This window comes from Nerophis lumbriciformis, linkage group LG33 (assembly GCF_033978685.3).
Source record: "Nerophis lumbriciformis linkage group LG33, RoL_Nlum_v2.1, whole genome shotgun sequence".
NCBI lineage: Eukaryota > Metazoa > Chordata > Actinopteri > Syngnathiformes > Syngnathidae > Nerophis > Nerophis lumbriciformis.
This window is the reverse complement of record NC_084580.2, coordinates 16,884,590-16,902,079: the sequence shown is the minus strand read 5'-3', so window position 1 is coordinate 16,902,079 and position 17,490 is coordinate 16,884,590. Positions and strand designations below refer to the sequence as shown.

The 17,490-nt window shown below is 40.4% G+C and overlaps 1 protein-coding gene across 1 annotated transcript in view; it reads left to right on the top strand.

The window, feature by feature from the left end:
- The window catches only part of frmd3 (FERM domain containing 3), a 163,728-nt gene extending 148,465 nt beyond the window's left edge, over positions 1–15,263 (top strand). Inside the window, exons 14-15 of the mRNA XM_061928628.1 lie at positions 6,868–7,102; positions 13,559–15,263. Coding sequence (XP_061784612.1) covers positions 6,868–7,102; positions 13,559–14,042 — 719 coding nt within the window. The 3' untranslated portion in view covers positions 14,043–15,263. The remainder of the gene's footprint in view (positions 1–6,867; positions 7,103–13,558) is intronic.
- Positions 15,264–17,490: the final 2,227 nt, after the last annotated feature.

The following is a 17,490-nucleotide window of genomic DNA, read 5'->3' as shown; positions in this document are numbered from 1 at the left end:
CATCCAGGGTCAGGCCTGCTGCTTTGTAATCACACTTAGATTAGCTGCCCCTCTCCCTCCAGGACCACCTGGTTATATTTAGAACCAGCGGCTTTGAGACTGATCTGCCTCTAATGCCCCTGCAGTCTTTGTTAACATCGCTGACATTCACTGGCGGGGCGGCCATGTCTGTGGATCCCAGTGAGAGAGAGAATGTATCTGGTCTGTATTGCCCAAGTGTGTGTGTTCAGATGCCACAACACAGTCAATTGATGTAGGCGCCTTGCAGTGGGTCTGAGCATCAGACTCAACTCAACAATGGAGGTTCTTGAGCACCTAAATGGCACAAATGCAAGCCAGAGTGGTTTGGAGCTGGGAGGAAGCGATAGAACCAACAAGAGTGATCCGCCGGTGGAGCTGGAGGGTGAGGGGATACAGGAGGTAGAAGCCGGACCACTGGAAGTGTATCACCCCCACCAGGCGGAGGCCTTAGCGGAGCTGCCATCATCATCTACGGTGGTCGTGGCCCAGGCTTTGAGGTGCCAAGTGAAGATAACCACCCAGCGTAGCCTCCATCTCCGCATAGCCAACCACACAGCGCGGGATGTGTACGTGCGGCTGGTGGGCCAAGGGAGCGGCGTCGCTGGGATCAGTGCCGGACTTCAGAGGAATGCGCTGGAGCCAAGTAAGATAAGTAGACACATGAAGCAAGAATGAGTTGGTTTCGCCCCGAGTTGTCGTTTAGTTTGTTGTGGCAGCCGGCTGGTGCAAAGTGTGAATGTTGTCAATCATTGCGACACTCTCTGGGGACGTGCACGTGCGTGAATCACCACATTTCCATTTATTGTTGGAAGACTCCAGCACGCATTGTTTTATGACTTAAGTGGCTCTTGAGGCTGTTAATAACCAACAGGCTACAATGCTGATACTGTAAACTAATATTAGCCTGCAAGTGTCAATGAGTCATTGTCGTTATCCAGCTAACTGTCTCTGAGTCTATCACTCAACAGTGGTGAGGAACGTGCATCGAAAAGCCTGTTATCATGCTTTAGATCCGGTTTGACGGATAAGTTGAAGGATGCCAATAAAAGAGTAAATCCGTGACGTAACAACATTTTTCTTAAGGGAATGCGGCGGGATCGTCCTCTCAGTTGCAGAGAAATCACTCAGTGATGTCAATTGCGTTCCCAACATTAAGCCTCTCTAAATCTCCTCAAGGAGACATTCAGACCCGAGCAGTGTGATGTTTCACTCACTGGCAGGTTTCCACTCTGCTGTAGTGTCCTTGAGCTGAACTCGAATATCCTTAGGCATCTCTTTTAGGTGATGGCCTACACAACTCAGGATTACTTTCGTTTTAAGAGGGGAAAAGTCCAAGGGTGAGCATCTCCAGACATGAACTAAGATATGTAGTCTTCAGGATATTTATAGGTTTTAACACAATGTCTATCCATCTATCAGTCCATCAAGTTACATCTGCAAGAGTTTAAGATCACAAGTCCAGACTTTCCTGTCTATGGCCACCTCCTCCAGACCCACTGGGAAGACACCGAGGTGGTCCCAGGCCAACTGTGAGCGAGATATAGTCCAACTAGTGTATCCTACGTCATTCTCATCTGGACGACCAGAAAGTATCCAAATTAGAGCTTCAGCTGGTTTCTCTTGAAATTGAAAAGCAATAGCTTGACCTTGCGTCCCTCCTGGGTGACCCTACCGACTCCTGGGTCCAGGAGGAAACCTATGTCTTGTATGTGCCTCTTCGATTGACTGGAAAATCAAGAGCTTTGACTTCCGTTCTCCCTTGACAAGATAGCCGCAGCCATCCATTTTGCCTATCTTCCGATCTGTCCTTACCGCACTCATGACCAAAACCATATAACCATTTTGACGGCATTTGAACAAGACCAGACACAATTTACAGAAATTGAATGAAGCACTTCCGTTTGTTAAATATATTTAATGTCTTATTCCAAAAGACGTCTTCATTTGGGAGTTCTTCTTGTGAGTTCAAGCAAACTCGTTCACCTGAGGCAGGACTTTCAACACCATTGCTGTAATCTACCATTGTCCGACTGGAAACAATGGCCTCCAATTTGGATGTATAGATTCCGCTGAAAACCGTCCTATTAAAGGGGAACATTATCACCAGACCTATGTAAGCGTCAATATATACCTTGATGTTGCAGAAAAAAGACCATATATTTTTTTAACCGATTTCCGAACTCTAAATGGGTGAATTTTGGCGAATTAAACACCTTTCTATTATTCGCTCGTTGTGACGTCACATCGGGAAGCAATCCGCCATTTTCTCAAACACATTACAAACACCGAGTCAAATCAGCTCTGTTATTTTCCGTTTTTTTCGACTGTTTTCTGTACCTTGGAGACATCATGCCTCGTCGGTGTGTTGTCGGAGGGTGTAACAACACGAACAGGGACGTATTCAAGTTGCACCAGTGGCCCAAAGATGCGAAAGTGGCAAGAAATTGGACGTTCGTTCCGCACACTTTACCGACGAAAGCTATGCTACGACAGAGATGGCAAGAATGTGTGGATATCCTGCGACACTCAAAGCAGATGCATTTCCAACTGGACTGGACAGATCAGCTTTCAGGAAAAGAGAGCGGATGAGGGTATGTCTACAGAATATATTAATTGATGAAAACTGGGCTGTCTGCACTCTCAAAGTGCACGTTGTTGCCAAATGTATTTCATATGCTGTAAACCTAGTTCATAGTTGTTAGTTTCCTTTAATGCCAAACAAACACATACCAATCGTTGGTTAGAAGGCGATCGCCAAATTCGTCCTCGCTTTCTCTCGTGTCGCTGGCTGTCGTGTCGTTTTCGTCGGTTTCGCTTGCATACGGTTCAAACCAATATGGCTCAATAGCTTCAGTTTCTTCTTCAATTTCGTTTTCGCTACCTGCCTCCACACTACAACCATCCGTTTCAATACATGCGTAATCTGTTGAATCGCTTAAGCCGCTGAAATCCGAGTCTGAATCCGAGCTAATGTCACTATACCTTGCTGTTCTATGCGCCATGTTTGTTTGAGTTGGCATCACTGTGTGACGTCACAGGAAAATGGACGGGTGTATATAACGATGGTTAAAATCAGGCACTTTGAAGCTTTTTTTAGGGATATTGCGTGATGGGTAAAATTTTGAAAAAAACTTCGAAAAATAAAATAAGCCACTGGGAACTGATTTTTAATGGTTTTAACCCTTCTGAAATTGTGATAATGTTCCCCTTTAAAGGCAGGAATTTGGATGAAGCTATAATCCGCAAACTGCATAGATGTAATTCTCAGGTCGCCAAAGTAGACCTGTTCTTAAAGGTTCAGTAAAGGACCGAGGACCAAGTGTAGCTTTCACTGTTAAAGTCCAATGTTGACTTGTGCGCGAACCAGGCTCCTGCTTCCATTGTACAGTGACTGAATGGACGTCTTAAAACTTTATACCCAGGACTCCCGCTCCAAGAAAGGCACATAAAAACACATTACTGCATTTTGACTAAACTTATAAAATAGCACCCTTAAACACCCTTCTGTCAAATACAAAATTTTAAAATTGCACTTGTTTGCAGTGAGAACAACTTCCTGTGTTTTGCTAGTTGTCGTCTTTATGTTTTTTGTGCCCACAACTTTGTACTCATCAGTGTTGTTTCATTTCACCAATATATCACTCTTTATTACATTAATACAAAGGTCCTGAGTAGTCCTGAGTTCAATTCTGGGCTCGGGATCTTTCTGTGTGGAGTTTGCATGTTCTCCCCGTGACTGCGTGGGTTCCCTCCGGGTACTCCGGCTTCCTCCCACCTCCAAAGACATGCACCTGGGGATAGGTTGATTGGCAACACTAAATTGGCCCTGTTGTTGACTGTCTATCTGTGTTGGCCCTGCGATGAGGTGGCGACTTGTCCAGGGTGTACCCCGCCTACCGCCCGAATGCAGCTGAGATAGGCTCCAGCGACCCCCCGTGACCCCAAAAGGGACAAGTGGTAGAAAATGGATGGATGGATGTTGTTATTTTCCCAACTCCATTCCCTTCTCCTCACCGTGGCCTTTGTGTTGACTGTGTTGCCATGGTAGCCGTCCTCCACTCTGCTCCTCACTTTTTCCACTCCCTCTCTCCCTCCCTGCGCCTCTGATATCTCTCAACTCACATCGTAATCATCGGGTGGTCTGCAGTGCATTTTGCTAAACTGTCAAATATCTAATTACCAGGACATGGGCTGGTAATTTAAGATGGCTACACTGGCATTAGTTCATAGTGATAATTGCATTATAATCTTAAACAGCACTTAGCAACATTCTGTTTTTGATTAAAGCGACCGGTGTGATGTTATAAGTTTATAATCAGTGTTATTAAGAGATATATCTATACAAAACATGATGATTATTTTGAGTAGAAAATAGATGCATTTTAGCAGCTACTGGACTACACCTTGCTTTTAATTTAATATATATGTAATAATTTGTTAAAATATGAAATAAAAAAATAAATAAATTTAAAAAAAATAAAATAAAATTAAAAAAATAAAAAATAAAAAAATAAATATATATATATATATATATATATATATATATATATATATACGTTTGTATATATATTTTACAAATAATGCTTATTTAAAAATAATAATTTTAATCCATTAATGTCTTCTTTAGCAGCTACTGGACTACACTTTGCTTTTAATTTAATATACGTATATGTCAGGGGTAGGGAACCAATGGCTCTAGAGCCAGATGTGGCTCTTTTGATGACTGCATCTGGCTCTCAGATAAATCTTAGCTGACACTGCTTAAGACGATAAGTAATGAATAATTCCGCTGGTAATCACAGTGTTGAAAATAACCACGTATCAACCAGACTACAAAGCCATCAGCAAAACCATGCAGCACCAGAAGTCGCATTAATGGTAAGATAAGAGACTTAGCATACTCTAAAAATGTTGGTCTTACTTAAAAATGCACGCATTTAGTTGTATTCATTGTTAAAAAATATTATACGGCTCTCACGGAAATACATTTTAAAATATTTGGCTTTCATGGCTCTCTCAGCCAAAAAGGTTCCCGACCCCTGGTATATGTAATAATTAATTTAATTAATGTTTAAAATATGAAATAAATATATATATATATATATATATATATATATATATATATATATATATATATATATATATATATATATATATATATATATATATATATATATATATATATATATATGTATATATATATATATATATATATATATATATATATATATATATATATATATATATATATATCCATCCATCCATTTTCTACCGCTTATTCCCTTTGGGGTCGCGGGGGGCGCTGGAGCCTATCTCAGCTACAATCGGGCGGAAGGCGGGGTACACCCTGGACAAGTCGCCACCTTATCGCAGGGCCAACACAGATAGACAGACAACATTCACACTCACATTCACACACTAGGGCCAATTTAGTGTTGCCAATCAACCTATCCCCAGGTGCATGTCTTTGGAGGTGGGAGGAAGCCGGAGTACCCGGAGGGAACCCACGCAGTCACGGGGAGAACATGCAAACTCCACACAGAAAGATATATTACAAATAATGCTTATTTAAAAGTAATACTTTTAATCCATTAATGTCTTCTTTTGCCAAAATGTGATGTTTGTTCTCCATGTTTTGTATGCAGGATGAAAAGCAGAGGTCCCCAAACTTTTTGACTCGGGGGCCGCATTGGGTTAAAAAAAATTTGGCCGGGGGCCAGGCTGTGTATATATATATATATATATATATATATATATATATATATATATATATATATATATATATATATATATATATATATATATATGTATATGTATATGTATATATATATGTATATGTATATGTATATATATATATATATGTATATGTATTTATATGTGTATATATATATGTATATGTATATATATATATATATGTATATATATATATATACATATATACATTGTCTTTATAATCCATTTTGTCATTGGAGTTGATCATCAACATTTATCATTGTCACGTTATCGATGGGAAAATTCATTTTTAAACAATATGATTTGCCTGAGCGGCTAGGAGACACCGAGAGTAACAAGCGGTAGAAAATGGATTAGAAAGGAAAGATTAAAAAAAACAAAACTTTTTTTTTAACTTGGGACTTTCCGTGGGTCGGATTTTGGATGCTGTGGGGCCCGCGGGCCGTAGTTTGGGGACCCCTGATGTAAAGTATTGCTTCTTTGCACGCAATTTCCTTTTGAATGCTAGTAACTATTACGTGCATGCGTGCATTCGTGCGTGCATGCATGCGTGAGTGTGTGCGTGTGTGTGTGTGAGTGTGTGAGTGCGTGTGTCTGTGTAAAAATACATCCAGCTGTCTCAGATGGATTAAGTTGGGGGGGGATAGAGTGGGCTTGTTGGTCCAGTTATGTCCTGTGATGCTTGTCAACACCTTGCTAATCCACACTTGAATTTACACAAAGGGGGAACCTCTTGACCCAGTGGCACAAAATATAATCTCTCCCTACAGGAAAGTAGACAACACAAACTGTTATTATGACAGTTTATGGAACTGCTTTTTTTTGGTGGCCGTTACAAATTATTATTGTCTGTATGCTCTTTGCACCTCTGTTTGCTCTTCTTACCAAGCATCTGAGTGCCATAATGTGGCTGATATGCATAATGAAACATGTTCACTGAAATATTAAATTTACTACAGTACCATTAAATATAATATGCATTAGTAATTTAATTCCTCTTTGAAAAATATGATTGTTATTCATTGTTGAATACATTTGGTTTCTATTGTTTTCATGAATTACAACTCATCTTAATGAAATACTGGGAATGATGACATATGTGTTCTCCACCAGGCATTGTGGCGATGAAGGACTCGACGGCGTTGCCCCCCATCAAACCGTCAACCGCTCCCGCAGACGCCGAACAACTGCAAAGCATCGATGGAGACAACTCTGCGTCAGACCTGCTGCCTCCCAATGTTGCCATGGAGACCTGCAATATCCGACCGCAGACGCCCAAAGCGGGAAGTGAAACGGAGGAAGATGATGAGGCCTCTGGAGCGCTAACCATTTCTGAGATGGTGTACAGGTGTGTAGGATTTCACGTATGAAAAATGTCCACTTTGTTGTTATAGGTTTCTTGTTCCACTACTTTTTAACTAGTCTGAGATCTCCCACAATAAAGTATTAGAAGTGTGTTGTCTCAAATCCAGCCGGCATGCTGGAATTTATGTAACAGAGGCCAGCCATGTTTTTCTCCACACTTTTTGACTCGAGACCACATTGGGTTATTTGGCCGGTTATCTATTTTTGTGTGTTTTGTCTGAAACAATATGAAAGAGAAATAATATCAAGATGATTCCTAAATGGGAAATATTAAACGTTGAAAATATATCAAAATAACTTTTAACGAAGTGATCACTGCAATCTTGTGGGTTCTTGGACTCTGCTCCCTTGGCACTGCAGTGCGGGACACTTTTTTTTGCCGTCTTTCGTAAAATATTGCACTCTTTCGCCCTTCTTGATTACCTTTCGAGTGTTATGATCCGCTGCCCAGATCATAGTCTGTTTGCAGCGTGGAGGTAAAAAGGTGTCTAATGCTTAAAACAAAAATAAACAAAAGGAGAGTGCTTCTAAGAAAAGGCATTAAAGCTTAGGGAAGGCTATGCAGAACGCAACTAAAACTGAACTGGCTGCAAAGTAAACAAAAACAGAATGCTGGACGACAGCAAAGACTTACTGTGAAGCAAAGACGGCGTCCACAATGTACATCCGAACATGACATGACAATCAACAATGTCCCCGCAAAGAAGGATAAAAACAACTGAAATATTCTTGATTGCTAAAACAAAGTAGATGCGGGAAATATCGCTCAAAGGAAGACATAAAACTGCAACAGGAAATTACCAGAAAAAGAGAAAAAGCCACCAAAGTAGGAGCGCAAGACAAGAACTAAAAGACTACACACAAAAAAACTCAAATTAAGTCTCGGCGTGATGTGACAGGTCATGACAGTACACCTACTTTGAGACAAGAGCTATATTGATGCATGCTTGGTTATGGTTTAAAAAACTTTTTACTGTCAACTGACCTTCGTTTTTTAATGATTTCTGCTGGTGGTGTGCCTCTGGATTTTTTCAACACAAAAAATGTGCCTTGGCTCAAAAAAGGTTGAAAAACACCGCTCCATAGGAATAATATTACTGTTAACATTACAAAGTACATTTCACATCCTGTAATACAGGCCTGGGCAATTATTTTGACTCGGGGGCCAAATTTAGAGAAAAAAAAAGTGTCTGGGGGCCGGTCTATTTTTAGGAACACTAATACAAAAACTCACAATAATGTCTGATCGAATACTAAAAACGTTATGACAGACCGCCTTAAAAAACGGAATGGAATTTTACTTTTTTTTTTACTGAATGAGACTCCCAGAATGGACATGAAAATAAAGAATGTGGGACTTACAATATTAACTATGAAAGATAAAACACTGAATATTGACAACATATGAACGTCACACCCCCTCTCAATCGACATATTTCACAATCAAGCGAAACACAACAAAAATGCAACACACACAGCGAAATATGAACGCGAAGGGTACAAAATAAACACACCTACGATCTGATACTATCTGATATATCACTAAGCTTTAGAACTTTAGAAAATCTCCTTCCGTGTCTGTTCCTGACACCCAGGCCAGCCGCTCTGGAAACACTCTGTGGAAACGCTCCCCACCCACATTGCTTGGTGCCTCGTCTGAGCTGCTGTGATTACCATAGTAACTAGCAACATTCCCTCTAAGGTGCGCGCCTGTGCAATTGTGCACTGTTCAAGCGTCCTCTGCGCACGGCAAATCTATGCCACGCACAAAATCAAATAAAAAAATAAGCGCATAACAATTTTCGACCCACGGACACGACAGTTTTCGTCATTATTGTTCAAATATTGTAACTTCTGTCGAGACGCTTTGAGGACATGAATTCCATCGATCACTTTACTGAGCAAAACTCTTTATTGTCGGCCATAAAAACATCGCCAAAACATCAGTAAAAAAATATATATCTAGCAAAACTGGTCATTTTCTGCAGTACAAACCAGACCAAAAGCAACTTTGTTATATCAACAGCAGCTGCTCGTTCTCTCACTTGCGCCAACACATGCACATATGGCACTTAGCCAGTGATGCGTTTACAGCCACACAAAAAGTCGGACAACTCCAACACCACACATAAAGTGTGGTGTTGGAGTCGTTACACTATGATTTACCAAACAAATGTGTGCTTATTCTAGTGTCATTTATTAGGAATCTTCATTTATAAATATTAATCATGAAATGCTGTTAGTATATTAAATAAATACTAATAAAAATATATTTTTTTACAAACAGGAAGTTGCCGGAATGTACACATGATCCCCTGCTTACATCTCGTTGTGCAACATGTGAATGTTTTAATGGGAACTAAATGCAATGTCTGAAAGGGGTACAAACTATTTCCAAAGCAGGACCTCCACCCAGACAAACAATACAAGTACACAGTTCATGAAAAACTATATTTTTTGTAATTGTCATTGTAAGTGGGCCGAAACACTTATGTTAGAAATGGAAAAGACTGCTGTAATTTGATTATAATAATAAGAAAATGTTGTCTGTCTGTCCCCGAAAGGGACAAGCGGTAGAAAATGGATGGATGGATGGAGATTGAACTTGTTATTTAGTCAGGTTTGGGACAGGTGTGCTGCTGGAGTAGCCACAGTGTGCACGTCTGATGTTTTGCTCACATGGGCTCCACTGAATGCTCAGGGAGTTTTTGCGTTTGCTCACACACATGAAAAATTAGAGGGAACATTGGTTTGATTGATTGATTGAGACTTTTATTAGTAGGTTGCACAGTGAAGTACATATTCCATATAATTGACCACTATAACTTGTTTAAGTCGGGGTCCACTTAAATTGATTCATGATACAGATATATAATATCATCATAATACAGTCATCACACAAGATAATCATCAGGGTGTATACATTGAATTATTTACATTATTTACAATTCGGGGTGTGGGGGTTTGGTTGTAATCATCAGTCATCAACAATTGAGAACAGAGACATGGATATTGAAACAGTGTAGGTCTGACTTGGTAGGATATGTACAGCAAGTAGTGGACATAGAGAGAGAGAGAGATCAGAAGGCATAAGAAAAGTATCTACATTTAATTGTTTACATTTGATTATTAACAATCCGGGGAGTGTGTTAGTTTAGGGTTGAAGTTGCCTGGAGGTGTACTTTTATTGCGGTTTTGAAGGAGGATAGAGATGCCCTTTCTTTTATACCTGTTGGGAGTGTATTCCACATTGATGTGGCATAGAAAGAGAATGAGTTAAGACCTTTGTTAGATCGGAATCTGGGTATAACGTGGTTAGTGGAGCTCCCCCTGGTGTTGTGGTTATGGCGGTTATTTACGTTAAGGAAGTAGTTTGACATATACTTCGGTATCAGGGAGGTGTAGCGGATTTTATAGACTAGGCTCAGTGCAAGTTGTTTTACTCTGTCCTCCACCCTGAGCCAGCCCACTTTGGAGAAGTGGGTAGGAGTGAGGTGGGATCTGGGGTGGAAGTCTAGAAGTAATCTGACTAGCTTGTTCTGGGATGTTTGGAGTTTAGATTTGAGGGTTTTGGAGGTGCTAGGGTACCAGGAGGTGCATGCGTAATCGAAAAAGGGTTGAACGAGAGTTCCCGCCAGAATCCTCATGGTGCTTTTGTTGATCAGAGAGGAGATTCTATAGAGATTACTAATGTTGGTAACTAGTATATCATGCAAAAGGCCAGATTCCATCCATTAAAATACTTTGTATAGTTCAAGACTTACGGTAATTTCAAAACATCACTGCACATCATAATGGCAGCTAGTTTCCATCTTAAAGATCTAAAAAAATTATTTGGGAATGTCCGGCGGGCCAGATTGAAAAGCTTAACGGGCCGCATACGGCCCCCGGGCCTTAATTTGCCCAAGTCTGCTGTAATAAGATTTTTAACGCACTGTTTGTGGATCTTATGTCAAAGTATGAGGTGCATTTAGAGCAGTGGTTCTCAAACTTCTTTCAGTGATGTACCCCCTGTGAACATTTTTTTAATTCAAGTATCCCCTAATAGGAGCAAAGCATTTTTGGTTGAAACAAAGAGATACAGAAGTAAAATACAGCACTATGTCATCAGTTTCTGATTTATTAAATTGTATAACAGTGCAAAATATTGCTCATTTGTAGTGGTCTTTCTTGAACTATTTGGAAAAAAAGATATACAAATAACTAAAAACTTGTTGAAAAATAAACAAGTGATTCAATTATAAATAAAGATTTCTACACATAGAAGTAATCATCAACTTAAAGTGCCCTCTTTGGGGATTGTAATCGAGATCCATCTGGATTCATGAACTTAATTCTAAACATTTCTTCACAAAAAAAGAATTCTTTAACATCAATATTTATGGAACATGTCCAGAAAAAAGGTAGCTGTCAACACTGAATATCGCATTGTTGCATTTCTTTTCACAGTTCTTTCTGACAGACATTTTAGTGAGGGTCAAACCATCATGGCATGGGGGAAACTCTGGGTTTATGGTAACGAATGGAATAGCCTACTTGATTTGATGTTCAGTTTATGAACTTATATTCATATTTTGTTGAAGTATTATTCAATAAATATATTTATAAAGGATTTTTGAATTGTTGCTATTTTTAGAATATTTAAAAAAAATCTCACGTACCCCTTGGCATACCTTCAAGTACCCCCAGGGGTACGCGTACCCCATACTTGCCAACCCTCCCGAAATTCAGCGCCTCTCCCGAAAACCTCCCGGGACAAATATTCTCCGGAAAATCTCCCGATTTTCAGCGGACCTGAGTGAGGACAGCCGACGGGAGGACAACAGGGTGACAAGAAATAAATCATCCAGACTAGAGATAAATTGTATTATTATGTTTATCTTACCTAAAAATAAATATATTTATTAATTAAAAAAAAAAAAAACTAAATACATTTTTACTATATTTTGCTAAAAACATCAAAATTAATTGTATTTTTATTTGTATTTTTTCTGACTCCTTATTACATCCAGCCATAGAATTATACATTAAAATAAACATATTTGAAATAATTAATTTAATTTTAAATTATCATAATAATTCATTTAAAATGACCATATTTAATTATTAAAATAATTGCTTGTTTATCAACAACTTTAGCATTTTATTCATTACATTTTGAAGCTCTCAGAAGCCAAGTTACGTTATATTCATGTTATATTTATGCAAGTTTGAAGTATCAATTATCTAAACACAGTTTTGTTTGCATATTTTCAGGATATATACATATGTATATATATATATACATATATATATATTAGAGATGCGCGGTTTGCGGACACAACCGCGGAGTCCGCGGATTATCCGCGGGTCGGGCGGTTGAAATAAAAAAAAATTAGATTTTATCCGCGGGTCGGGTCGGGCGGTTGAAATAAAAAAAAATTAGATTTTAAATAGATTCAGGCGGGTGACAGTTAAACCAATTCGGAAATATATATACATAGTTAAATGTTGTTACCCACATACGAAAAACGAGCAGGCACCTGCAGCACATGCCACAACAGAAGAAGAAGAAAAAAAGAGATGGCAACGCCAGCAGCAAACGTGGTACGCGACAAACTAAAAAAGGGAATACTAAAGACCAGGGGAAAAAAAGGCCAGAAAAGTTCAGCGTGGACTCGTTTTTATGAGGTTGTAAATCAGGATGATAGTAATGCTGGCTACGTGATTTGCAAGAGCTGCGACGCTGTTTATGTCTACGACAGTCACAAAACCGGGACATCTAACATGGTGCATCACATTTGTGCAAAACCCCGAACCTCCACAAACACCCTGAGCATGAGCGGTTTCGTCCGCCGTGATCCCAGAAGAGTGCCACAGGATGTTAAAACAAGATAGAACGCAGCTGCCTGCAGCAGTTTGAGTGGCGCGAGCGCGCTTGGAGGCCGGTGCGCTCAGCGCGGCTCCCAGATGATTGCGCACCAGTGTGCGTCTGGGCCGTGACAGCGTGGCACGCATTGAATGTCTCTGCTGCATTGGATCAGTCTCCTTTCTTTAACAGGCAAAAGCTTTATAACCTCACTAATGCCTTGCATCATCTATATTAGATATATAACAACGAGCGGGTGCGGGCGGGTGCGGTTTTGATTAAATGTTAGTTCGGGTGGATGCGGATGGTTGACGACTTTTGTGATGCGGTTGCGGATGAAATAATTGCCTATCCGCGCATCTATATATGTATATATATATATGAAATACTTGACTTGGTGAATTCTAGTTGTCAATATACTCCTCCCCTCTTAACCACGCCCCCAACCACGCCATGCCCCACCCCTGACCACGCCCCCACCCCCCACCTCCCGAAATCGGAGGTCTCAAGGTTGGCAAGTATGGCGTACCCCCATTTGAGAACCACTGATTTAGAGGACTATGTATTTGTCTGTCGCCATGTCCTCTCCAGCCCGTGTGCCAGCATGTTGCCCACCCCAGTGGACGACAACCAGGGAGGCGTCGACCTCCTCTTCTCCTCCTCGGTCCAGGGCCCCGCCAGGCTGCTGAGGGAGCTCCACGACGACCCCGACATCCAAGCCCAGCTGGAGGCCGAGTGGGCGCGCGACCGCGCCTACGAGCGCACCCGACTGGCCGCGAGGAGCGGCGGCTTCCACGGCGTCCTGGGCGGCGGCCTCCGCTTGCTGTCATCCAACGAGAGGCTCAACTCTTGCGTGCTGAGCGTCGCTCGCTTCGTGGCCGTGCTCACGGGCGTCCTCGTGGTCACCGTGCCCACCTTGCTGCTGCTGCTGGAGTCTGACCTGGACGTGTCTTTCCTGCACGAGATCAGGCAGACGCCGGAGTTCGAGCAGTTCCACTACGAGTATTACTGCCCTCTTCGCCGTTGGATCGTGTGCAAGGTCAGCATGGCCATGGAGAACCTGTGGTCCGACTGAGGCGGTGAGGTGAGGTGAGGACCGCTCGACTGGGAGGCAAATGAAGGGAGGTGTCACTTCAGGGAAAAACAGACACCCAAAAATCGGTCTTTAAAGGTCTTAACTACGCTTGTGTTATCAGACGAGAGCGAGGCAGAAGCATTTTTATCTCTTAGATAACGTTTAATAGATGTCTGTGGCAAAGAAAGAGGACAAAACGACAAAAGGACTAAGAAAAAAAAAAGAAAAACACTCGTCTCCAAGATCCTGACAAGCTAATGCAAATACTTTTAAAAATAAACCTCACAAACACGTTCCGATTGGCCCTCGTCTTCAGAGAGCAGCGCATGATTGGTCCCCGAGCATGTCAATCAGCGCAGAGTGGGCGGGACTAGTGATCGACCACTCCTAAATTGACTCAATACTGTATAAACATTAAACACAAAAGACACATTGGTATAAGTAATGCCAGTTCTTTTTAAGGTTTTCTACATTTTTACGCGACACAGCTCTTTCAGGAATTTTTTCAGTCCAGATGATCGACTTTGATCTTATTTTGAAAAAAAAAAAAAAAGAATTTAGGATTTATAAAAGACAACAAAAAAATGACCCAAATGGGACAACTATTTTTTAACGCCTGGGTACAGCACAAATCTTTTACACGCACCGGCAGATGTTTTAACTCCCTCACGGACCGTGTGACGTCGTTTGGGGGAAGAAAAAAAAAACAAAGGGGGGACGTGATTTTGTTTGTTTGTTTGTTTGTCGCGAAGAAATGTTTGTGTTTTGGTCCAGTTGTCCGATATGTTCACGTTGAAGTGCCGAAGAAAGAATGTCGGATCTGGATGTAGGAAAATGGCGTCAGGTAGGGTTTGCCTGAAATCTCAAGGGAACGTTTGTAGTTTGTAGGTAGGTTAAGAGATGGAATGTAGAGCTTATGTCACACAGAAATGCCGCACAATTGGAGCATCAGAGCCGTAACGAAATATCTCACATTTATTCAACTTACACAGAACCCTGCGAGGTAAAACTATATATGACTAACTGTGTATGCCAGGGGTCCCCAAACTACGGCCCGTGGGCCGGATCTTGCCCGCCAGCGTCCAAAATCCGGCCCGCCAGAAGTCCCAAGTTGAAAAACATTTTTTTTTTTTTAATTATACATTTTTTTAATCTGTGCTTTCTAATCCATTTTCTACCGCTTGTTACTCTCGGGGTCTCCTAGCCGCTCAGGCAAATTATATTGTCCCATCGATAATGTGACATCATCGCGCTCGGAATATATATATATATATATATATATATATATATATATATATATATATATATATATATATATATATATATATATATACAGTACAGGCCAAAAGTTTGGACACACCTTCTTCTCATTCAATGCATGTTCTTTATTTTCATGACTATTTATTGTAGATTGTCACTAAAGGCATCAAAACTATGAATAAACACATGTGGAGTTATGTACTTTAAAAAAAAGGGGAAGTAATTGAGAACATGTTTTATATTCTATTTTCTTCAAAATAGCCACCCTTTGCTCTGATTACTGCTTTGCACACTCTTGGCATTCTCTCGATGAGCTTCAAGCGCTGTGATGTGAAAACATTTCATGTGACTACCTCTTGTAGTTTTTATTACCAATTTCGAGGGTGGCCATATAAACAACTTTAACACTGTTTAATTTTATTTATTTATTTTTTCATTTATTTATTTATTTCAGGTAATGACATAAAAAAGTACAAAGTTGACAACACATAATAATATAAATTAACATAGTGCAAAAGGTAATGTATAGAATGTAATCCATGATTGCCTGAAAGGGAGTGGGAAGAAGATAATGTATTTAATCCCACCCCCAGTTCTCCATTCAGTGATTATTCACAAGAGTTTCACTCTTACTTTGTTCAAGGATTATAATACAGATGTTGTATCATAGTGGCATTGTTACAAATATGCGCCACACTGTGAACCCACACCAAACAAGAATGACAAACACATTTCGGGAGAACATCCGCACCGTAGCACAACATAAACACAACAGAACAAATACCCAGAACCCCTTGCAGCACTAACTCTTACACCTCAACCTCCTCATGCTCTTTCAGGGAGAGCATGTCCCAAATTCCAAGCTGCTGTTTTGAGGCATATTAAAAAAAAATAATGCACTTTGTGACTTCAATAATAAATATGGCAGTGCCATGTTGGCACTTTTTTCCATAACTTGAGTTGATTTATTTTGGAAAACCTTGTTACATTGTTTAATGCATCCAGCGGGGCATCACAACAAAATTAGGCATAATAATGTGTTCATTCCACGACTGTATATATCAGTATCGGTTGATATCGGAATCGGTAATTAAGAGTTGGACAATATCGGAATATCGGATATCGGCAAAAAAGCCATTATCAGACATCTCTAGTAAAAACTATTCACTCTTCTCATGTTTGACAGAGACATTTTGGGGCAACGAGGGTGGCAAATAACGATATCTTCGAAGCAGAAGACATAAAACGGCAGGTTTTAACTTTCATGTGGGTCGAGGAGGAGGAGCCACAGTCATCCTTTACTGTGTACCGCTTGCTTGGCCCCGGTATAAACCGTTTGCTTGCCTCACAGAATTGCTTTTGTGGTATCCAGTGGACACATTTAGAACAGCGGTTTCTTTCGTTCCAGAAAAAAAAAAAAAAAAGCAGCTCATTTTTATACTTGGCAAACTCATCACGCGGGCCGGAAAAAATCTGTTCGCGGGCCGTACGTTTGACACCCCTGACCGAAGACTTCTGTGCAGTTTTATGCAAACATGACACTCATCATATTTATTTATAGCAGTACATAAGCTCATGCACAAACACCATATTGTTATTTGCAGGAATCTATGGATGAATGGATGGATTTATTCAGCGTATCCACTAAAATCGTCATACTTGCCAACCCTCCCTATTTTCCCGGGAGACTCCCGAATTTTAGTGCCCCTCCCGAAAATCTCCCGGGGCAACCATTCTCCCGATTTCCACCCGGACAACAATATTGGGGGCGTGCCTTAAAGGCACTGCCTTTAGCGTCCTCTACAACCTGCCGTCACGTCCGCTTTTCCTCCATACACTGCAAAAACTGAAATCTAAGTAAGATTAAATATCTCAAATAAGGGTGATATTTGCTTATTTTCTGTCTGAAAGGATAATTCTTTTCACTAAGCAGATTTTATGTTAGAGTGTTTTACTTGTTTTAGGGGTTTTGGTCCTAAATGATCTCAGTAAGATATTACAGCTTGTAGCTGAGATTTGATGACCTATATTGAGTAAAACATGCTTGAAACTAGAATATCAACTGTTGCAAAGCTGTTTCATCAACACTCACAAGTATAAAACTACTTTTTTAAAGTAATCATTTCCTACTTCAAGCATGAAAAAGAAAATCATGATGCCGAGCGCATATCATTATGTCAAGATAATG